The sequence below is a fragment of the Colletotrichum destructivum genome, chromosome 9 (genome assembly GCF_034447905.1).
Source record: "Colletotrichum destructivum chromosome 9, complete sequence".
NCBI classification, from domain to species: Eukaryota; Fungi; Ascomycota; class Sordariomycetes; order Glomerellales; family Glomerellaceae; genus Colletotrichum; species Colletotrichum destructivum.
Genome location: NC_085904.1, coordinates 966,286 through 988,047, shown reverse-complemented (window position 1 = coordinate 988,047; position 21,762 = coordinate 966,286). Strand labels below are relative to the sequence as shown.

The window sequence follows — 21,762 nt, the reverse complement described above, 5'->3', positions numbered from 1 at the left end:
CAAATTTCTACCCATGGATATAACCGCTCTAAATGATCTGCTGGAAAGCACGGTTGATAGGAGAGCGGACGTTGGGGACGTCCTTCCAGAAGTCGACGGTGGCAACGGCGCGCTTGGCAATGCCCTCGGGGGTGAACTCGAACTTCTGCAGAGGTTGTTAGCATCGTCACTGCTTCGAGATAAGAGATGGGTGGGCTTGCCTTGTAGACATCCTTGTAGGGTCCGGAAGCACCGAAACGGTTGATGCCGAACTGCTCGTGGGAGTATCTCTCCCAGCCGAGGGTGCTCATGACCTCAACGGACATGATGGGCTTGCCGTCGGGAAGGACAGACAGCTTGTAGTCCTTGGGCTGGGAATCGAAGACCTCCGTGCAAGGCATGGAGACGACACGGGCAGTGATGTTGTGCTTCTCCTTCAGGTACTGGACGGCATCAATGCAGATGCAGACCTCAGAGCCGGTGGAGACGAGGGTGATGTCGGCGTTCTCGGCCTCGTGCAAGACGTAACCACCCTTGATGGCCTTCTCGATGATGGAGCCCTCAAGCTGGGGCAGGTTCTGGCGAGAAAGGGCAATGATGCTGGGGGTGTGCTTGGAGGTCAGGGCAACGTAGTAGGCGGCGCTAGTCTCGTTACCGTCGGCAGGGCGCCAGACCATGTTGTTGGGGAGAGCACGGAAGTGAGCGAGGGTCTCGATAGGCTGGTGGGTAGGGCCGTCCTCGCCAAGACCGATGGAGTCGTGGGTGGCAACCCAGATGGCGCGGATCTGGGACAGGGCGCTGAGACGGACGGCACCGGCAGCGTACGAAACGAAGTTGAGGAAGGTACCACCGTAGGGCAGGATGGTGCCGTAGGCGGCGAGACCGTTCATGATGGAACCCATGCCGTGCTCGCGGACACCGTAGCGGACGTAGCGGCCAGAGTAGTCACCCAGGCCGGTGGCGGGGGCCTGGAAGTCGACGGCGTCCTTCCAGCGGGTCAGGTTGGAGCCAGTCAAGTCAGCAGAGCCACCGAGCAGCTCGGGGATGACCTGGTAGATCTTCTGGAGGACAGTCTCGGAAAGCTTGCGGGAAGCGATGGCAGGGTCGTTGGGGGTGTAGACGGGGAGAGACTTCTCCCAGCCCTCGGGAAGCTCGCCGGTAAGGCGGCGGGAGAGGTCCTTGGCCTCGTTAGGGTACTTCTCAGAGTACTTGGCGAAGAGCTTCTTCCACTCCTCCTCAGCAGCGGCGCCCTCGGCAGCGTGCTTGTTGTACAGGTCGTAGACCTCCTGGGGGACGACGAAAGACTGCTCGGGGTTGAAGCCGAACTTCTCCTTGAGCTGCTTGATGTCGTCAGTCTTGAGGGGGGATCCGTGGACACCGTGGGTGCCCTGCTGCAGGGAACCGAAACCGATGGTGGTTCTCAGCTTGATGAGGGTCGGCTTGTCCTTGGACTTCTGGGCCTGGGCAATGGCCTTCTCAATGCTGTCCAAGTCATTGTCGCCATCGTCGACGACAAGGACCTCCCAGCCGAAAGACTCGTACCTCTTGACAACATCCTCGGTGAAGGCAACGTTGGTGTCACCATCAATGGAGATGTGGTTGTCGTCGTAGATGGCAATCAGGTTGCCGAGCTGGAGGTGACCAGCCAGGGAAGAGGCCTCGCCAGAGACACCCTCCATCAAGCAACCGTCACCGAGGAAGGTGTAGGTGTAGTTGTCGGACAGGTTGAAGCCGTCCTTGTTGAAGGTAGCAGCGGTGTGGGCCTGGGCCATGGCCAGACCGACAGCGTTGGAGATACCCTGGCCGAGAGGGCCGGTGGTGACCTCGATGCCGGGGGTGTCGTGAGCCTCGGGGTGACCGGGGGTGATGCTGTCGACCGTCTTCGGGCGGTGTAAGCAAGGATTCGTCTCATGGCATCGAGAGGAGCAGAACTTACGCGGAACTTCTTCAGGTCGTCGATGGAGACGCCGTAGCCGAAGAGGTGGAGGAGAGCATACTGAAGCATGCAGCCGTGGCCGTTGCTGAGCAGGATGCGTCAGTCTTTCATGTTCGGCAACGGTTGGTGCTATCGTCGGCAGGGGAAATGAGAACTTACGAGAGAACGAAGCGGTCACGGTTGACCCAGTTGGGGTTCTTGGGGTTGAACTTCATGAACTTGTTGAAGAGAACGTGGGCGACCGGCGCCATACCCCTGGAAGACAGATTGGTGAGCTTGATGAACTAAATGTTGTTGTACACGAAATGCGCGCATTGCGGGGGACTGCTACGTACATGGGCGCACCGGGGTGGCCGGAGTTGCTGTTGAAGGTAGCATCGACCTAGAAATCACAATCGTCAGCAGGCCAGTACACTTTTTGGAATCGAGCCCCGTCCCCTCTCATGTCGTTTGGAAGCTTGAGCTCGTTGAGCGAAGAGCTCATGGCGAGCTGTTCTCTCGTCGAGCCAGAGCAAGAGCCGGTGCCAGTGCCAGTGCCAATGGCGGGGTAGCCAGCAACGGTCTCTCAACGAGCGTAGGCGGGGTAAAAATTTGGCGGGCGGGTGAAACTCACAGCGAGCAGGCGGATCGTGTTGATCGCCTTCCAGTCTTGTTCGGTGTAACCCATGATGTCTGATTTGCTTCCAAGAGGTTTTGGTTGTGAAGAGCTCGATCAAGAAGGAAGGACGAGAGAGTGAGGTGGGAGAGGGAGAGGTTTTAAAAGAGCAGCCGGATGGGAGAGGGAGAGGGAGAAAATTAAGTAGATCAAATAGGAGGAGAGAGAAAGAGGCGGACGGACAGGGAATGGTGGTGGTAATGTCTCTCTCTCACTCCTCCCTCCTCACACTGCCTGAGTGCGTATGTCGGCCGGGAAGGTAATTATTGAGCATCTGGTGGGGACCTGACGTGGGAGTGGACAGGGGACCTGAGGGACATGGAGGGGACATGGAGGGGACATGGAGGGGTGGAGGGGCAAGCCAGCTCGCGCCAGGCCAGACCACACCACACCAGATACAGACAGGCCAGGGACGCCTGCCGCCGGATGCACTCGCTGGCTCACTTGCCAAGCGCCCCCAACACAAAAAATGCAATTGGTACACCAGGATCTAGCACCTGGTTATGCTTTACTCGCCATCACACGTTGGAATGAAAGCCTTGCCTGGGGGGGGACGTGGCTGAAGAAGTTGTGGTGAGCTCGGATCAAGTAGCCCTGGCAGCCCACCAACAAGGCACGTCTATAGATTGGATTGGATCTGGGTTGGACTGGCCACCAATTAGTTGCTGGCTGAACAGTGGTGATGACTGATGAAGAGCATGGAATGTATCTCGATGTACCCAACGCCAGGTACTCCTACCTACCTACCTTCCTACCTCCTGACTGACTGGCTGGCTGCATGTACAGATGCTGTAGCTTCGTTCCGTCGCCTCTGTCTCATCATTGTGAGAGGCGGGAGGTGAGGAAGTAGCTCTGCCCCTCCACTAGCGCGATAAGATACATTGGCCCAGCTTACCAACCTGGAGCTATGCGCCTGCCTTTTCACTGCCATGTCCTTACTCAGAGCGGGCATCAGCTTTTGGACGGAACGCCCGGCGGGGGGCAACTCTTTCTGTCCTGCCTCACCAGCTTGACAGACAACACACAGTTCTTGTTCCCAGGCAATAAGACGGTTGTCCTGATATGCATGTCTACCTAGTATAGAACAACACGTCGAAGAAGAGAAGGGTAGGTACATCGCGCAAAGTCACTCGCTCATCCCAGGCATTCACCGTCGTCCATTCCAATCCAGCTTCACATGGAGTGGGTTGTCTTCCTCGTCCTTCTCCTCCCTTTCTTGTCGCATCTCCAGTTTTCGGCCTTGAGAATGGGACAAGAGAGACCACGGTAACCCTCAGCTCCGTCTCAACAACCCCGTCATCCCGGCAGTAGAAACGCTGTGGACTGGCCGGTTCCGCCCCTCCCGCTGCCCAGTCACCCGTCTTCCTCGTCCTAGCATTGGTGGCTTTGGTCAAAACTTCAGACCACAGCCCGAGTCTCTCCCCAATTCACCCGGCAACCCCTGTGAGGCAAAACCGAAAAAAATCGTCGGGGGTCTCGAACTCCCGCTGTCGCTTGTGTTTTCTCGACCGCCGCGTACCGACGTCGGGGCGACACATGGCTCCCAGGCCATCCCATGATTTCAATCCCGACGAATCATACCGGGGCTCAGGCAGTCCAGGTTTCAACCGTCACTCACCATCCACAACAATGCATCCCTCACTCAGTCAGCACCCAGATTGGCATATCACATACCTGTCGGTGACGTATTGTTCGCCATGAACTGACTCTCGACATCTTCGAGAAGTCTTGTCGAAGCCGTTATTGACTCGTGCGGACAACGGCAGCGATGGGATCGATGGGGACTGGAGACGAACTGTCGTCATAATGCCCACAACGCTTCACCAGCGGTCCTGTGCTTCTTCTGGGTCCCTCTTCTCGGTATCTCGCACAACTGGCACTGCTGGTTTCTCCTTGACTAATCCGTGGAGATGGCTGCCTCTTTTTTGGGTATCTCCGGTCCACCCTATCGCCCCCTCCTGGTCCCCCCCACGGGCCCTAGGAGCCTCGCGCTATTTATTCACTCACTCTGCTGGTGCTGTGCTGCGACCCGCGTCGGCCATAGGCCCAGAGCCTGTGCCATGCCGGACTTTAAGCCTCGTCCCTAGCAGAGCAAGCCCACCGCAGCGTCTGGGACAGACTGGGAATGAGCCAAGCGCCGAAAATGTCCCGCCCTCGTCAGTTTCGCTCGTCGCTCGCGCCGTTTCAAGCCGGCGACGCGGATAAGCTCGACCACCTGGATACCCCCTGGTCGAATCTCTTCGCGGCGTGCTCGTTGCTGAGAATCGCAATTGGATCCAGTCAATGTCAATATCGGTGGACCCTGACTGCGTAATGACACCCCTTCCCGTCTGGCGTTGAAATTTTTTTGCTTCACACTTCGGTCGCAGGGCCGACTCGCAGCCTTCCGTTCGGCGTCAGGATCGCCCCTCTGACCCCTCCATTGCGTCGTTGCCTTGCATTGAGATGTGCGCGCGACACCCGTTGATAACACATAATGTGTCCGTAGTGTACCTGTAGGTGACACGGCCAGCGCGGGAAGATCCAGCTCCAGCAAGACCGATGGCCAAGCGTACCACCCTAACCCAAAGACCGAGCTGGCATTCCGCCAGATACTAATGCATGCAACGGAAAGAAGGACTTGAAAAGAGGTTTTTTTTTTTTTAATTCTGGGTTTTCCCCATGACCGATTCTCGGCCTGTCTCGGAGCGCGGCACTCGGGACCGGTAGAATTCACGCCGCATCGACTCCATGCCGCGAAGCTTTTATTTAGGCTGTTCAGTGTATTGGCTACCTGCCTACCTACATACATACTACGCTTTACTGCTTCACTACCTGCTTCAGGGCGCCTCCGTCCCGCTCTTCCCACCACAACGTCCGCCCGGAGCCGGTGCGCACGGGCCATCCGCCTGGGATCCGGCCAGTTTCGTATTTATCCGCACAAATCAAGGCGGCCCCAGGTCCAAGCTCCCTTCTTCCCTGCGGATGACATCAAGCCACTCCACCCGCATATCCGCCACATGTAGCGACTGCGTGTCCGTTGTTGGCTGGGATTGAGCGGAAGAACATGCGAATGGATAGAAGCAAGGGGAAGAGGGGGAAATTGTGACTCTTGGTATTTCGAGACTCATGCTTTGCCTCATTTCATTCGAAATGGGATTAGCCTCGTCGTTACAGGATCGGAAACCGGCCGCTAATCGGGCCTCTTATGACGAGTTGACCCAGCGAGGCTTTGTTTTGCCCATGAGTTTGTCGATGCCGCGTTTGGCGGTGCAACTCATCATATCTTATGTGATTAGCTCGATGTGAGGCCAGCAAAATTCGATTTTGCGCTTTGCGAGATAACCGCCCATTTTTGAGTCGAGATGCGCAGACGAGTGTCAAGACGAGACTCGAGCGTTGTGGTACTACTACTAAATTACAAGGCTGGCTCTCTCATGAGCCCGCTTTCAAGCACCCACTGACCTCGACCGCGAGTGAAAGCGGGCGGTGTGGATCCTGCCCGATTGAGTTTTCGCCTCACCCAACTTCAACCACAGCCGTAGCCGAAAAACACCTTTCTATGAGAAACCCATTACGTGAAGCCGACATCGATACATCGTGAGAATTAACCTACAAGTTTAGACAGCTAGGGGAAATAGACAATCTCAACTGGTACCACTCGACAGTCTTGTACCATTAACGCAGAAGCCCCCCGTCCGAAAGAAAAGAAAGAAGAAAACGAAGAGGGAAAAAAACGGAATTAGGAACAAGCGAAGACCAAAAAAAAACTACCCCTCCATTACCCCTCCATCAAATTCTCACCCAGAACCTCGACTTTGTGTGAATATCAGTCCAACCCAAGTCTAGACCCTCTGTCTCTCTCTCCCCTACAATCGAAAGGGGGAAAAAACAAGAAACAAGACAAAAAGAAGGGAAACCACCCGCCACACCCACCGCAACCATGGGCAAAAAAATGAAGGTCGAGCACAACATCCGCGACACGAGCCACCAGTCCGGCCGGAGACCCTCCAAGAAACCCGTGGCCGCCGCTGCCAAACCGAAGAAGCAGGCCAAGGAGGAGGCCCCGACCCCAACGGCCGAGTCCAACGCCGTCAGCGCCCTCCTCCCCATGCCCCTCCAACAGCGCGTCCTCTCCACCTTCAACGCCGCCTACAACCCCGTCCTGACGTCCCGCGACCTCGGCGACGTCCTGCAGCGCGTCAAGGCCGCGCTGTACGCCCGCGACTTCGACGCCGCCTTCGCCCGCGCGACGCCCGAGGCCCTCGACGCCTACGCCGCCCGCTGGAGCCCCACCCGCGCCCTGGGCTACGCCGCCGTGCTGCTGGGCATTGCCGAGTACCTGGAGGAGCTCGAGGTCGAACTCGAGGTCAAGGTCGAGGCTGGGGCTGAGGCTGAGGCGACTGAGGCTCGGACGGCTGGAGACAAGGTCGAGACCACGGCGGAGGGGACCGCGGGTGATGTTCACCAGGATGCCGTCCCCCCCTCCTCCCAGACCCAGGCCGTCGGCACCGCTGGGCCCTCTGGAGGCGATGGACCCTCCGTAGAAGCTGCTGCTGCAGTTGTAGCAGACGACGATCAGCCCGCTCCCGCCCCCGCGGCGGTGGGCGAGGACGTCACTCCCCCTCCACCCGCGGAGATCGAAACCACCGCCGCTCCCGCTGCTGCCCCCTCCACGGCACCCAGAAAATCCATCAGGATGCTCTCCGTCGGGGGAGGCGCCGCCGAGATCGCCGCCTTCGCTGCCTACCTCTCCGAGCAGCCCTCCCGCTCCCTAGGCGGCACCGTGGCCCTCCTCGACTCGGCGCCGTGGGACGACGCCGTCGCCAAGCTTCATGCCGCCCTCACGACCCCGCCGCCGCTGTCGCAGTATGCCAATGCCGCCGCCAGGGCCGCCAACGTCGCCATCGTCGAGCCCGGCCGTCTCACATCCTCCTTTACGCAGCAGAACGTCCTCGCCATGACGCGCGACCAACTTTCGCGCTGCCTCAGGGGTGGGGACGGTGATGGGCATGGGAACGGGGGCGTGCCGGTACTAGTCACATTACTATTTACGCTCAACGAGCTCTACACAACCGCCGGCATCGGCAAGACCACAGCCTTCCTCCTCGACCTGACCGCCACTGTGCCCCTCGGCTCCCTGCTCCTTGTCGTCGACAGCCCCGGCAGCTACTCCGAGACAGCCGTCGGCAAGGAGAGCAAGAAGTACCCCATGCAGTGGCTCATGGACCACGCCCTCGTCACCAAGCCCGAGAAGGAGGGTATCGTTGAGGGATGTCGCTGGGAGAAGCTCGAATCCCACGACTCCGTCTGGTTCCGTCTCGCCGACTCTCTAAAGTACCCAATCCCCCTCGAAAACATGCGCTACCAAATGCACTTGTACCGCGCCACAAAGCCTTAAAACGCCACCCGTAAAAGGAGATGATGGGAAGGGCGGCCGTCCGAATCCGGCGAGCACAAGCCTATGCCCACACGAGTCTCTTCAGGGAGTAGCTGATATGGTCTAGCAGGCCGGTGCTCTGTCTCGCCTCCTCCAATGAGATGATGTCTCCCTTCTCTATAATGCTTTCGGTCCCTGGCTTCTCCTTGCCGGGCTGGCTCAGGAACGCCAATCGTTCTATATCAGCACAGATGCTGACAACCTGCTGGATCTCGCTGAGCTTCGGTCCCTCGCCCGTCACAGCGGCAGACGACTGCGAGTACGGAGCCTTGAAGGCGATCTTGCGTATCGGCAAGGCCTTGGGGCGTCCACCGCCCAGGAAACTGCTCAGTGCGGATTGAGGCTGTCGTTGTTGCTCCTCCGACGAGCGCGAGCGGTCTGTCTTGGTTTTGGTTATGCCCAAGTTCGAAAACGTTCTAGTGTTCGTTCTCGTGACGTCGTTCTTGCCCGGCTGGTACGAAACGACGAAGCCTACGTTCTTTGTCTCGTCCGTCTGTCCCGGGGAGACCGTCGAGATGATGTACGTGCCGAACTTGATGCCGACAACGTGGGCGAGGTCGATCCGCTCAAAGGAGGAGACCTTGTCCATGTTCCAGTCGAACCGGCACAGGTAGATGGCAGCATCGGTCAAGAGAAGCACCACTTCCTCGAAGGGCATGGCTCGCAGAGTGTCTGACTGATGAGGGCTGAAAAGAACCCAGCCGCCCATGAACTCCTCGCTCTCGTCCGAGATGACTCGTCTCCGGGATAACTCGATGGCCTGCTCCCTCATTTTCAGCATGGAGACGGCGGGGTCTTTCGTCATCATTTCAGCCTCGAACTCTTGGAAGACCATAGAGTTTACGTTGCCTAGAAGAAAGTCGATGGCGGCCTGACTGAAGTAGTCATTGACCATTCTGGGTCATGCGTTAGCAAGTTAGAACTGAAATAGCAAAATAAGAGCCCAAAGCAATCTCACCCGTTGTAGTATCGAGTCAGCGAAAGACCCAGATCGTTCAAAGTGCCTCCAAGATTCCTTTTCCTCGTTCTAGTGTAGTCACCCTTCATGGCGGCCGTAGATGCGTATTGCTTCGACACCGCATCGCCGTTGTCGGCCCACAGCGTGTTGAACCATTGTGTTTGCTGGTCCACCTGAGCTGCGAGGTCGTAGCCCTCCGCCTTCAGCTGAGCCTCGAGCATGAACTTTCCAAACGAACTCTGGCATACGTTGGTTCTGTCAAGGCAGTCCATGCAGTTGGTGCGCAAAACGCCTCGCTGTTTGGCTGTAACCTGCCCAGCTTCTTCGACAGTGCTCCCAAACGCTTCCAGCTTGTCGCGGAGTGTCTCGAGAAGTAAACTGACGTTCTCGAACTTCATTCCCCGGCAGGCCGAGTGAAAGTCGAACCATTCGAATGCAACACCCTCGTCCTGGCCCTTGAATTCTTCTTCATTGAGTCTCTCGACTGTTTTTTCGTACTGGTCGCCGACCGTTGCTTCCACGCCATGTTTCTCGACAAGATTGACAATTTGCAATCCGCCATATTCTTTCTTCAGACGCTCCAGATGCCTCTTTGTTGCGCTATAATTTGCTTCAACTGAGTGTTGAATCACAGGGGCGGGCTTCAAAGAGATGGGTGACTGCGTAAAGAACAGCGGAATGCTGCCTCTGATCTGTAGGAAGGAGTACGTCTTTGATGACTTGTCCCAGGAAGTGCTCGAGAGAATCTGTTCCGTTTCGACGGCGTTCGCAACGAAGCCCTGTTCGTCAATGCCTCGTCTCAGGTATCTGAGACCGGCTCTCTGCGTTGAACGACGGGAGATGATCGTCAATAGATACTTTTTCTCAGTAGAACGAAGATCGATTGAGTCGCGGGCTTTCTCTGATGGCGGAGAGGGGAGCTCTGTGTCGGATTGTTTCATGGTAGACATCTCCACAGCATCTCCCAGCCCATCATCCTGCTGAGGAGGGCTGCTGTCCACCACGAAGCTCGTCTGGCCTACGAACCCCTGCATCAAGGGAAGTAACAACGTATCTTGCCCGGCTTCCATGAACGGCTTCAGGGTGCTCCTGTTCCAGAAGAACATCGGATCTACATGCTCATGGAGAGGTACTTCCTCGGATTGTGACGTCGAACGGCTTGCCCACCGCCGGGTGATATCAAAGTCGTACGAGAAGAAGAAGCTCCGCGACGAGCCAAAGAGAATCTGGGTCGTTCGGAGAAGCTTCGGCAGCAGTGTAGATGCTGGCGCCGATTCCTCATCGTCCTCCACTGCTGGCCGCGAAGGGGCGGCCTTTGTGGGACTGTGATCGACGGAGCGCCGGACTTGATGCGCAGCACCGCTCCAGCCAGCAGATCTCTTTTGGTCTTGCGTCCATCCACTCTTGCTGAACCAGGTCTGAGCGAATCTCCCATAACTTCCTCTTCTGCCAATAACGTCCTTAGCAACAGTACTCTTCACGGCCTCGGACCCCTTGTCTTCGTCCGCCTTGGCTTCTTGTGCGGGATCCTCGACTTCGTCACCGCTCGTGGGGAGCTCTACAAAGTCGTCACTGTCACTTTCATCAGCATCCTTATCCGCACTACGGTCTTGCAGCTCCGAGGCCGTCTTCGCGATAGCCTCCCCGGCTTCTTGCTGCGAGGTGCATGGGGTCACTGCGACCTCGGTGACGACGTAGATCGGGAACCCGCAGACTTGCGCGACCTGCTTTCGTCGCGTAATCGTGATCAGGTAGCTCAAACGTGAGACCGTTATGAGTCCTACATGACACGGTAGTCAGCGTCTGATGCACAACAGCTAGAAGAAGCTTGGAGTACACACCGATAACGCCGAAGGCTTCAAAGGAGGAGTTTGGTTGGGAGACATCGGGGATCTGCTCTCGAGATGCAGGGGTGATAGAAGCGTCGCCATATTTGATCCTGAGCGGCTGCGCGGGGCGCTGTCCCTTGGTCACAAATGGCTGGATGATAAGGCCGTCGACCGCAGCGCAGATGATAATCTTGCGGGCGATACCGGGCATCTTGCGATCCGGCGACCACACAATGCGCGTGGTTTTATGGAGATGGGTTGAGCGATCGGAATAGTCCAAGAAAGATTCAAACGAAGCAAAGAATTAGGATATCAGCAATTCTCAGGCCCGAAGTATTCGCAATAACGGTGTTGGTGAAGATGTGCAGGGGAAGAAATGGGATGTTGTACGCAGCGCGAACTGCTGATGAAGTGCGTGCATGCCCTCCAGCACCGCCCAGCAGCGTCAACCAAAAATCGTCCATTTAGCTATGACATGGGTGGTGGGCCGCGGGGTAACGTCAGAGTGCATATCCCAAGCGGTGCGACTGGCTGCCAACCCAGGTAAAGAGTCTGGGGATCACGCCTGAGACATGATGCCAGCCGATGAACAACTGATTCGCTCTAGTTGTCCCAGTCCATTTGATCAGTTACGTCTAGTCTTGGCTACACCCTAAGCACTGCACTCTCGTCTGCTGCACTATCTAGGTACCTAGGTATAGCTTTGTCAGTGCTGTAGCTCCCAAGAGGGTATCCTTTCAATTTCAAGTCTCCACTGCCTACCTAGGTAGGTTACAGTTCATGCACTTGTTCCAACCAGGCACCGTTACCTGCACAATCGCTGACTATTGCATATGTGATATTTTTTAAATTTTAATTTTTTTTCGACGATCATCAATTGACGCTTTTCCAGGCGCTGGCTATTCGTAGCAGTCAACCGTACTCGCAGCAATGAAACCACTTTCATAGCCATTTAGCCGCTCTACAGGCGATGCAATCAGACACCCTCAACTCGAGAATAACTAGTCGACACCTAGCAACAGTTCAGGCTTTTCCATCCTAAATTGTTCGGTAGTACCTCCAAGCTATAACGTAATTGCCGCCCAACATCCAATATCGTGGGTATCTTAGATAGCAAGTCTCTCGATCTTGTCGCGGAGAGCGCGAATGGGCCCAGCGAGCTCGCTGCCCTCGTTGGAGGTGATGCTGGCAGCAATGACAGCGCGAGAGACACCACAGGCACGACCAAGGGCGGTCTTGGACTTGACGTAGACGTAGGGAACGTTCTTGTCCTCAGAGAGGAGAGGCAGGTGAAGAACGATGCTGAGAGGGTTGGTATCAGCGGCGAGGATGATGAGCTCGGAGACACCACGGTTGAGGGTCTTGGTGGCTTCGTTGGCTGGATCACAATAGTCAGCACCAAATGCAGGAACCATAAGAGAGGAAGTATCACATACCGCCCTTCTTCAGCTGGCGGTAGTGCTGGCACTGCTGGACCAAGTCCAGGATCTCCTGCTGAAGAGCATCGTCGGCCAAGGGCCAGGCAGCGGATTGATCAGCCATTGTTGAGGTTGGGTCGAAAAGATGTCTAGCAATGAACAGTCAGATTCTGCCAATCGGCAACCAGAGAAGCGTATCTTACCGATGTTATAAAATGCAGGGTTCCTTGCGTTGGCTCGCCCTGGTGGTGAGGATGAAGATGGGTGGGTGTGTGTGAGCGTGAAGATCCAAAAGTCTCGGTCTGAAGCCAGAAAAAAAAAAATCCCACCTTCCCCAAATTCGGACGGCAAGTTCCGCTGAAAAAAAGAATGGGGATGTTCCACAAATGCCAGCCACCCTCGGAAGTGACCTTTCACCGGGCTCCGTCGCACCGCCTCCTCCTTGTCTTACGTAAGGGAACGGAGCTGTCGACGCGCCGCAAAACCTTGCAACCAACCAGAAGGCCAACCTGGAAACGAGATCTTAACAAGCACACCTCATCTCGAGCAGTCGCCGACGCAGCATCGAACCTCGCCGCCCCAACACTCATCACCGCCATCGTTCTCAGCCCAGCTGCCGCCGCATTCCCCTTCATTTCCGACCTCCTCTCGACGATTTCTTCGACTTTTCTTGTCCGAACTCCCACAAACCGCCAAAATGCCTAGCGAACTTTGGTACGTCGACGTCAACATGCGTGTTGCCCCCGTTAACGACGAGCTCCTTATCCATCATTCGAAGCTCCCAACCCCATCCATTCCGACGCCCAACCTGCCCAGATAGCTTCCCATTGTTTTTCTGAAGCTCATAAGCTAACGCGATAATGCCACAGCCCCGTCTATGCGGTTCGTCACCCCTGTGCTTCGCAGCTCTTCGATCCATGACGTCGCCCCCTTCCAACTACCCACAATGAGCCATTTGGGCATCAACTCGACATCGCGTTCACAACATCGCTAACATGGAACAGCCCTTTTTCGGTGCCATGGGTTGCACTGTGGCCATCGTCTTCACCTGCATGGGAGCCTCCTACGGTACCGCGAAGTCCGGTGTCGGTATCTCGGCTATGGGTGTCCTGCGCCCTGACCTGATCGTCAAGAGTACGGCATAGCCACCACCTCCAACGATCTCCCAAGTTGGGCGGTCGATGTACTTCAACCCATGCTAACAAGTCAACTAGACATTGTTCCCGTCATTATGGCTGGTATCATTGCCATTTACGGTCTCGTCGTGTCCGTGCTTATCTCCGACGGCCTTGCCCAGGAGATGTCTCTGTACACTGGTTTCATCCAGTTTGGCGCTGGTCTCTCTGTCGGTCTGGCTGGTCTTGCTGCTGGTTTCGCTATCGGTATTGTTGGTGACGCCGGTGTCCGTGGAACTGCTCAACAGCCCCGTCTCTTCGTCGGCATGATTCTGATTCTCATTTTCGCCGAAGTCTTGGGTATGCTCCTCCACCGTCTTTGTGCCCAACCTACATCGGCTAACATATCGCTACTAGGTCTTTACGGTCTGATTGTTGCCCTTCTCATGAACTCCAAGGCCACCCAGGACGTTGTCTGCCATTAAAAGACACCTACATCAGCGACGAATGCTCGGTTGAACGGTTGACAAGATGTACTTACGCCACAACTTGCACGGGCATCACTGCCACAGAGCAGACAAATATCATCAGCAGGCGCGTCGAAAATTCGATCAAAGGTTTGACGGCATGGACGTGGAAACGGTCAAGGGTCATGAGATGCCACTGTTTGGGACAGTCGGGGATCGCTCCGGCCTGGATTCAAACGTATATGTACTATTGTGCCAACAAGGTATGCTATCCATTTAGGGGGCGGTTGCTCAGCATAGACGACGGTGATGGGGAACGGAATTGTAGTCTAGGTTGCGATAATGCTTTTCTGCGTCTACTATATGCATTGATCCCCTTGCCCGCACGCACGTGACTTTTTATATGACGGAACTCTTCTATGCGAGTGTCAGATGGTTGCCTCGTGCTATACGCTCAGCCGAATCAATTTGAACGATGAGGGTCCATATGGACTAGTTCTAGTCCCTCCACACGTTTCTCGTCGAATATTAGCACAATGGAGCTCGCGTTGTCGGGCAGCCCCAGCAAAAAGTAGGTAACCAGTGACATGCTGTAGTGGAGAACTGACCGCTTGGCCGATGAAAGCGCCCCGTGAACAAACCGTCGGTCAAGGATAAAGTCTCTTGGGGCAGATTAGGAAGAAAACCTCGACCAAGTCTAAATCGGAAAGACTTGGACCACGGAGAGTTTGGCAGCCCTTTGCTTTTTTCTTTCCACCAAGAAACCACGCGGATCGGTGTACTAGCGACACAACCACTAACTTGAGGCAAAATGTTCTCAAGATGTAATTGTTTTTAATCTTTTTTCATTCTTTTACATTTCACTCATTTTAATCAGATCCGTAACTCACAGCGCGCACTGTGGATGATATGTACAAAGAAAGCCGCGGTGGTACCAAAATAAAGAAAAAAGAATAAAAAAAGACAGAGAAAAAGCGCCACCGCTTGTGTGTATGATTACAAGAGATCTGTGTGTCGGCATCGTTTCCACGTCAGATGCCGGCATCATTTTGTTTTCCGTTTCCCGTAGCTTTTTAGCCTCGATTACCTCCAGCGTCAAAGCAGTCCCGCCGACCGGCTCCTTCCAGGTGAATGAAGCATTTATTTACAGAAAAGAATGGCCCAAAGGCCGTGGCATTAGACGCCAATTGTTAAGGGGAGGGCTAATATGTCAGAGAGCCTTGCGTCATTTAGATGACGTACTGTGGTCATGGTTAGTTCAAGAACATGATCCCGCTTGGTTGAACGTGGAAACTCACGGGGATGAAGAGGTAGGGAACCTCGCGCTCGTACTGGGCCCAGGCGTCGCCGTACTTTTGACGGCAGCGGTGGATGTCGCGGGCGGCGCGGTGGGCGATCATGCCGCAGAAGAAGACGGGGTAGAACCAGGGGAAGGGGCTCTTGAAGCCCGTGATGAGGCCCCAGCAGATGGCGAAGAAGGCGTCGCAGGTGTAGTGGATCTTGCGGGCGTAGCCGTACCAGCCGTCGGCGAGGATGACATCGCCCTTGGCCGAGGTGATTGTCTTTGGGTTCTTAACAGTCTGCCAGGGAAGCTGGGGGAACGTGCGACGCTTGACGAGCTGGCCGCGCTCCTGCGCGCGGAAGCCGTTCTTCTGGCTGTTGGTCGTGTCCCAGACCCAGTAGACGAAGAGGTACGACGCAAAGAGGAGGGCGAGCGCGAAGGGGTTCCACTTGTACTCAGAGGGGTGGTGGTTGGCCAGGAAGATGGTGCAGTGGCAGTACGAGAGCGGCACGCCGGCGAGGTTCCAGAAAATGAGCATGAAGCCCCACTTCTCGTAGTACATGTCCCTGAGATAGTGTTAGTCAGGTTACTAGGTCGAGGATCACACAGAGCTTACCAGGTAGGAACGATGAGCTGCTCGCCCTTGGCGCAGGCGTTGGCGTACAGGTAGTGAGCCATGACCAGAAAGAGCACCTCGCCCGAAACGTAGCCGTACTTCTCGTACTGGCGGGCGGCGGCGCCACAGCTCAGGCCGAAAAGGATGAACCAGGGGATGCGAACCTCGAAGAACATCTTGAAGTCCAGGATTCCAAACATGCGAGGGTTCAACTCGGCTCCCAGGAAGAAGTCGTAGATCGGATAGCCGGTCATGCGGTGCTGGGCACCCCTCAATAGAGCGGAGAAGTAGGCGATGAAGGACACAAGGAAGCCGCTCAGGATGGCAACGGACATCAGGGGACCGAACTCGTCAATAAAGGTGTAGACGGGGAAGAGACCGGTGAAGTGGAGGACAGCCATGACGGAGATGGTGAAGTAGAAGCTGACATAGGCGTTGCAGAAGTACTTGAGCTGCTTGCCGTTCTCGTGGGCGAGAGGCTTGCCCCATGCCCAGACGCCGGGCAGGACGCAGTAGCAGATGCCCTCGAAGACGAAGAAGGTCCAGTAGATGCGCCAGGCGCGGAGGCTGGGGAAGGCGCCGGTGTAGGCGAGGTCCACGAGGTGGCGACCGAACTCGCCCCAGCTCTGGCCCTGCTCGCGGGTAGGCATCTTGCCATCATAGTAGGTGGCTCCGATCCACATATACCACATGAGCAAGGGAAAACCGATCATCAGCGAGAGTGCGCCGATACTGCCGCCGAACTCGAACTCGCCCGAGGCGTCAACCTTGGGGTCTGTGCCGACCTCCCAGCCGTCAATAATGTCGCCCTTCCTGTAGGCGGGCAGCACCTCGTTCGTTTCGGAGTGGATGTGTCCGTTGGCTTCTGCGGTCTTCTCCGTCTTCACCTCAAGGTGCCCGTTGATGGCGTGACCGTTGCCGTTGACGGCATGCTCCTCCTCCTTGACGTGCCCGTTTGTGTGTCCATTGGCGTGTCCGTTGGCATGACCGTTCGTAAGGGGTTTCTCAACCTCGTCATCCGATATCTCCTCTCTGAATTTGCCAGTGGTGCGCCGTCTCGGGGTGGCACGGGTCTGGGGCTTCGACTCTGTAACTTCTGCAGTGGTGGTAACCTCGGGAGACTTGCGCCTGGAAGAAGCACGGCGAGGTGTCTCGACCATGCCCTCAAAGAGCTCCTTCTTCCTGCTCCATAAGTTAGCCATGGCATGAGAGAGACACGTTGTACGGGATATTGACCCGTTGGAGGGATGGGTAAGGGCAGCCATAGTTCCAGTTCGTGACAACGGCCGCCTTGAACTGAGTATCCGTTGGAATGGTGGTAGTGATAGTCCCAGCAATCGGAGCAGGGGCTTTCAAGACCGCAGGAAGAAAAAGAAGCAACACAGTTGGACTAACCTAGGAGTCTGGCGCAAAGAGTATCGACCTGTCATGTTGGCTGCTTCTTTTATACAGAGATACAGATAGCAGAAAACTTCAACGTGGGGTCATGCACGTCTCATGTAGCTGAAAGGCTAGTCCGTGTGATGGTCGTGGATCTCGCAGCGCAATCCGGCCGAGGTGGGAAGGGGGAGGGGGGTTCGGAGATGGAAATTGTCTGACGGAAGCCGAATGGAAGCTTCGTCCAAAGAAGCGTCCAGAGCACACAGGGAGACGGGGTGAGGTGGGAAGGAGGAGAGGCGGTCTGGCACGAGTAATCCGAGTACGACCAGACGAAGGCGTCGGGGGTTGTGGCGGGCAGTAGGAAAAAGCACGGGAGGATAAGAGACTCGGGACGGCGTCAAGTCAAAAAGTTCGCAGCGTGTCCTCGGACTTGGATTGGGCCTTTTCCAATTTGGCTTGTCTCTCTCGGCTGCCACTCAAAATTTTGTTGACATTTGTGTTTGCCCCTTTCAGCCGGTAGTCATGGGTCACCACTCGGAGCCGGGAAATGGAGGTACATGAGAAATATAGTGGACGGGCAGCAAAAGGAATGTACCACCCTCCAAGTCCTAACCCTCTCGGGAGCGTCCCTCGGCTGCAAGGGGTGGGCGCCATATGCACCTTTCGTCTAGACGAGCCGCCAATGAGAAGCTTGATTTTGCTTCGATTGAGATGGTAATTCTGGCTTTCTGGGTGGTGTGGCTCTCCAAGCTGCGTTTGAACGAATGGAAGCGCGCTGCAGACAATGGCTGCACCCTGCTGGGCGTTGAGCGTCCGAGCTTTGAGATTGTTCATCGTACAGATAGGAACACGCTACACTAGGTACCTAGGTGGTTAGAGCTCCCCTTTTCCCACTGCTAGACGACAGCTGCATGACATGCATTGCTGGCCGGTATCTCGACCAGGGCTCAAGAACGGCCGGACCTATGAGTCCCCGAGTTCCCGCCTCCCAAAGGGAACGAAGCACGTTATCGACTGGGTTCACCCGGATGTCGACTTGGCGTCGCCTTGTAAAATGTGATACCCCATGTCGATGCTTGGTGCCTGTGATTGGACTGTTTGCCTGCTGCACGAGACTTGATGTTCTCGAGGCCTTCTTGATATGCGATGATACCCGATCGGAGCACAAAGCGTTCATTGTCCAAAGGTCTCGAGACCTCCTACCTATCCCAGTTGAACCTGTTGCCAACAATTAGGGTTTACGGCGGGCTCTAGGAAGCCTTAAAATGTCAACGGTCCAAAGATGCATTGACTTCATTGTTTTATTCGAGCAAACTATACTAAACATGCTTACTTCACTACAGGCCCGTGGTCTTGCAGCAGGAGGCCTCTCTTCAGAACTGATAGAGATGCTGATGGTAGATACTTCGCCGTCAAGGCGTCGTCAACCTTGGTAGTTCGACAGTTACATGCGTGGGGTCATGCCGAGTGCGAGCCATCAATGGAGTAGAAGCAAGGTGGCGGGCCCATCATGTCGCTGTTCGGGTACTCAAAGATGGAAACGTCTGATGCATTCGGCCTTCCATGCACACCTTGTGCAGAACAGGCAGTTCGACCGAAATGCAGACTTAGACTTGGTGGTTCTGCCTGGATTTCGATTGCCTCGAGGCAGCAAACCGTTCAGATACAAGAACCAAAGGGTGTCGAATGTAAGCTTCTGCACTTGCAAATGCGGACACACATTTGGCCTCTCGTTGCTGGCAGAAGTGATCTTCGATATCATCACATAATGAAGCCTCAGAGCCTGTTGGCTGTTGGTCGGTACGCATCGGTCGGTATCTAAGGTACCTAGGTGGGTACTTCAAGATGCACTGCAATACGGATACAGAGCACCTACCTACCTAAGGATTTGGCCTCATTTTCCCTTTGTGGTACGTACCTGTAGAGTGATCTCTTCGCCCGCACGGATCACTCGCAAAATGTATATAACCCCTCCCAATCCCGCCGGATCTTGGGATTTCTTCTCCTTTTCTCCTTAGCTCTTCTTTGCCTTTTGGCTTAGATCAAGTGTAGTATCTGTTCTTTTCAGTTTAATCTCTGAAAGATGCCTATTGGCATCAATCTTGATTATTCCTATTTTTGATCACCGGAGATGGCCTCTGCGGCTTGCTGTATGTCGTCTCCACCGTGTCCCTGGTATTTCACTGCCTCCAGGCGACGCAAACCCCCGATCTTCATTGCATTCGTCTGGCTTGCCCAGGCGTGTGAAGAAGTCCTTATTATCCTGAATCTGGTGTCCACCAGTCAATAGTGCGGTTCAGAAGACGACACTGAAGTGAATAAACGGTTATTTCTATGCGTGCCAAGAGAATGCTTGCTCTCTCCAAAGTCTTAAGTCAGTTGCGATTGATGCTCGAATTGCCATCCGTGACCGCCTTCTCTTTGCTTGGTTTTCCTCGAGCCTTTGACCATCCATCGCATCGCGACTCTGCCGTGACCGTAAATATTTCGTCCGTTGATGCTGCGTGGTTGTGACTGTAAATTTCATTGCCATCAAAAGCACGTCGTTCGAAGTAAGTAAAACTCTGATTTTCTGTGCCTGCCTCTGCCTCCTACAGTGACGTCGCTCCAAATCGCGGGGCTCAGTCCTCGAACCTCACCCCCTAAAGTTGCTACTGCCCAATTTTTCCCCCCAGCAACGGTTCAAGAACACTCATCGAGATTACGCGACTTTTTCGGAGCGCAATTGGGCGAAGTAACCACTCATTTCAATTTACTCACCCGTTTGCCAGAGTCTTCTCCCATCCACCGCCCGGTCGCATCATCACCAGCCATGGATAACGACACCAACATGGGCGAGGTTCCCGCCTCCCGCCTCCTGGACCCCCAGATCTTTGAGCACCTCAAGGATAAGATCGACGAGGATCAACAGGTTCGCGACCATATGAGCCAGACGGTCCAGAAGCTCGACAGGGCCATCTCCTATGTCCAGGGCCTGCTGTCCCGCATCCACGCCACCCCGCGTGAGCAATGTGAGTCCTCGCCCGTTAGCACATGCCCCGTCGGCGTCTCTTGCTCGAGAAAAATGGCTGACAATGGATGTCACCGACAGATCCCTCCCTGCTTTCAGACGTGCAGGCGGGCATCCAGAAGGAGATCGAAGTCATTGGGGAGCTCGAGGAAATCGCATCCAAGCACCCCTACTACAAGTAGGAATCCATCCCATGTCGTCAAGGCAGCAAGCACACCATCTGACTCATCCGTATCTAGGTACAACCAGAAATGGAACCGCCAGGTCCAGAACGCCATCTTCACCGTCCTTCTCTGCGGCTGGTTGGGCGGCCTCACTTCCGACGGCAAGCCCGGTCCCATCGCCCGTCTTCTGACCCTCGAGGAGGTCGGCAGCATCTTCAAGGGTACGTGACTCATCTCGGCCGTCCCGGACGACCGTCGCTGCCTCGCTTTTCGCCCTCGGAACCTAGAGCTAACGACATGGCAGTTCCTGTTAACCTCAAAGACCGCGACGCCTTCCACCTCACCATTGAGGAGTACCTTCTTGCCCTGACGGACCTGACGCAGGAGCTCTCCCGCCTAGCCACCAACGCCGTGACCCTCAGCGACTTTGCCATGCCCGTCGAGATCAGCAGCTTCGTCAAGGACCTGTTCGCCGGCTTTCAGCTGCTCAACCTCAAGAACGACATCCTCCGGAAGCGCGTCGACGCGGTCAAGTACGATGTCAAGCGCGTGGAGGACGTCGTCTACGACCTGACCCTCCGCAACCTGATCCCGCAGAAGAAGAAGGAGGTCGCTGTCGCCGAGTCGTCTTCGGCCCAGAAGGCGTAGATGACCTCGGAGAGATGTCGATAGTGCCCGAGGCCTCTGTCGACTTGAGTAAGCCTGGCCGCTTAGGAAACGGGATACGGACAGATTGGTTCTGGCACTTGGTGGGTTTCGACAGGAAAGGATATCAAAAGCGCTCTTCACCAATTTATCGATGCCTTGGGTTTCGATCGTGCCGTACTGTGACGTCGAGGAGTTATCGTTCCCCATCGCCACGTCTTTAAAGCGGGCTATCCGACGGCACGACTAGTGTCGTGTTTGCCCCCTGGACCACCTATGTTGCCTTGTCTCTCGACTGCCCATAGCACATGCATTCATTGCCTCCAGCCCCCAAGCAGGAGAAAACCGCTGGCATTGTACTTTTTCCAGTTTGAAAAAGGGGCAAGGATCATGCATGAATCACATGATCAGCGGTTTCGGAGTGTTTGTTCTTTCGTTTTTTAGTTACACACGCCTGAGTAGCCGGGAAACCTCGTGAAGACATTTGCTGCGGTCGAACACACGGCAGACGATGGATGCCCTCGTTTCGTCTCTATTCCCAAGCCACCGCGACCGCAACGCATCGCAGGGACTCACTCATAAGATAAGCAAATAAAAACAATAACGCGAAAGAGAAAGACAAAAATCATTTTCTGTCATGGGGACCGGCCTGTGTAGCCAAAAGCAGACACAGACAATCCGTGGGGGTACGCACTGACACCAGACTACATAAATGCTCCACTTGCAACTTCTCCCAACCAACTATCACTGGATGAACACATCCACTAATCCCCGATAGTCTAGTGGTGAGGATATCTGCTTGTCATTGATAATCAACGATTCGCAGGGGACCGGGGTTCAATTCCCCGTCGAGGAGATCTTTTTAACCCTTTTGTGTTTATGATAACTT

General features: G+C 55.4%; 8 protein-coding genes across 8 annotated transcripts; 4 read left to right on the top strand and 4 right to left on the bottom strand.

Annotated features, from left to right (window-relative positions):
- Position 1: 1 nt before the first annotated feature.
- Positions 2-2,679, bottom strand: CDEST_13421 (Putative transketolase, thiamine diphosphate-binding protein). Its single transcript, XM_062929577.1, has 6 exons — positions 2,529-2,679; positions 2,251-2,297; positions 2,075-2,170; positions 1,916-2,000; positions 201-1,859; positions 2-145 (listed from the first exon to the last, which is right to left on the bottom strand). The coding sequence occupies exons 1-6, from the start codon at positions 2,580-2,582 to the stop codon at positions 29-31; spliced, it is 2,058 nt and encodes a 685-aa protein (XP_062785628.1). The 5' UTR covers positions 2,583-2,679; the 3' UTR covers positions 2-28.
- Positions 2,680-6,492: 3,813 nt separating this feature from the next.
- Positions 6,493-7,950, top strand: CDEST_13420 (Putative SAM-dependent methyltransferase; the record flags this gene model as incomplete). The annotated part of the gene is made up of 1 exon (XM_062929576.1): positions 6,493-7,950. The coding sequence occupies one exon, from the start codon at positions 6,493-6,495 to the stop codon at positions 7,948-7,950; it is 1,458 nt and encodes a 485-aa protein (XP_062785627.1).
- On the bottom strand, positions 7,376-11,383 carry CDEST_13419 (Putative SAC domain, inositol phosphatase, hSac2 domain-containing protein). Its single transcript, XM_062929575.1, has 3 exons — positions 10,789-11,383; positions 8,948-10,727; positions 7,376-8,885 (listed from the first exon to the last, which is right to left on the bottom strand). Exons 1-3 carry the CDS (start codon positions 10,985-10,987, stop codon positions 8,012-8,014), a joined length of 2,853 nt encoding a protein of 950 aa, XP_062785626.1. The 5' UTR covers positions 10,988-11,383; the 3' UTR covers positions 7,376-8,011.
- Positions 11,384-11,551: 168 nt separating this feature from the next.
- On the bottom strand, positions 11,552-12,502 carry CDEST_13418 (Putative ribosomal protein eL8/Nhp2 family). Its single transcript, XM_062929574.1, has 3 exons — positions 12,398-12,502; positions 12,213-12,343; positions 11,552-12,154 (listed from the first exon to the last, which is right to left on the bottom strand). Exons 2-3 carry the CDS (start codon positions 12,316-12,318, stop codon positions 11,883-11,885), a joined length of 378 nt encoding a protein of 125 aa, XP_062785625.1. The 5' UTR covers positions 12,319-12,343; positions 12,398-12,502; the 3' UTR covers positions 11,552-11,882.
- A 197-nt stretch (positions 12,503-12,699) lies between these two features.
- On the top strand, positions 12,700-14,069 carry CDEST_13417 (Putative V-ATPase proteolipid subunit, F/V-ATP synthase subunit C superfamily). Its single transcript, XM_062929573.1, has 5 exons — positions 12,700-12,908; positions 13,064-13,076; positions 13,199-13,328; positions 13,409-13,669; positions 13,727-14,069. The coding sequence occupies exons 1-5, from the start codon at positions 12,892-12,894 to the stop codon at positions 13,792-13,794; spliced, it is 489 nt and encodes a 162-aa protein (XP_062785624.1). The 5' UTR covers positions 12,700-12,891; the 3' UTR covers positions 13,795-14,069.
- A 562-nt stretch (positions 14,070-14,631) lies between these two features.
- CDEST_13416 (Putative sterol reductase) lies at positions 14,632-17,504 on the bottom strand. Its single transcript, XM_062929572.1, has 4 exons — positions 17,070-17,504; positions 15,675-16,856; positions 15,075-15,624; positions 14,632-15,017 (listed from the first exon to the last, which is right to left on the bottom strand). The coding sequence occupies exons 1-4, from the start codon at positions 17,102-17,104 to the stop codon at positions 15,006-15,008; spliced, it is 1,779 nt and encodes a 592-aa protein (XP_062785623.1). The 5' UTR covers positions 17,105-17,504; the 3' UTR covers positions 14,632-15,005.
- A 204-nt stretch (positions 17,505-17,708) lies between these two features.
- On the top strand, positions 17,709-18,114 carry CDEST_13415 (uncharacterized protein; the record flags this gene model as incomplete). Its single annotated transcript, XM_062929571.1, has 2 exons — positions 17,709-17,889; positions 17,999-18,114. The coding sequence occupies 2 exons, from the start codon at positions 17,709-17,711 to the stop codon at positions 18,112-18,114; spliced, it is 297 nt and encodes a 98-aa protein (XP_062785622.1).
- Positions 18,115-19,263: 1,149 nt separating this feature from the next.
- Positions 19,264-21,349, top strand: CDEST_13414 (Putative Translin family). Its single transcript, XM_062929570.1, has 5 exons — positions 19,264-19,606; positions 19,826-20,065; positions 20,146-20,242; positions 20,304-20,449; positions 20,533-21,349. Exons 1-5 carry the CDS (start codon positions 19,552-19,554, stop codon positions 20,874-20,876), a joined length of 882 nt encoding a protein of 293 aa, XP_062785621.1. The 5' UTR covers positions 19,264-19,551; the 3' UTR covers positions 20,877-21,349.
- The last annotated feature ends 413 nt before the right edge of the window (positions 21,350-21,762 follow it).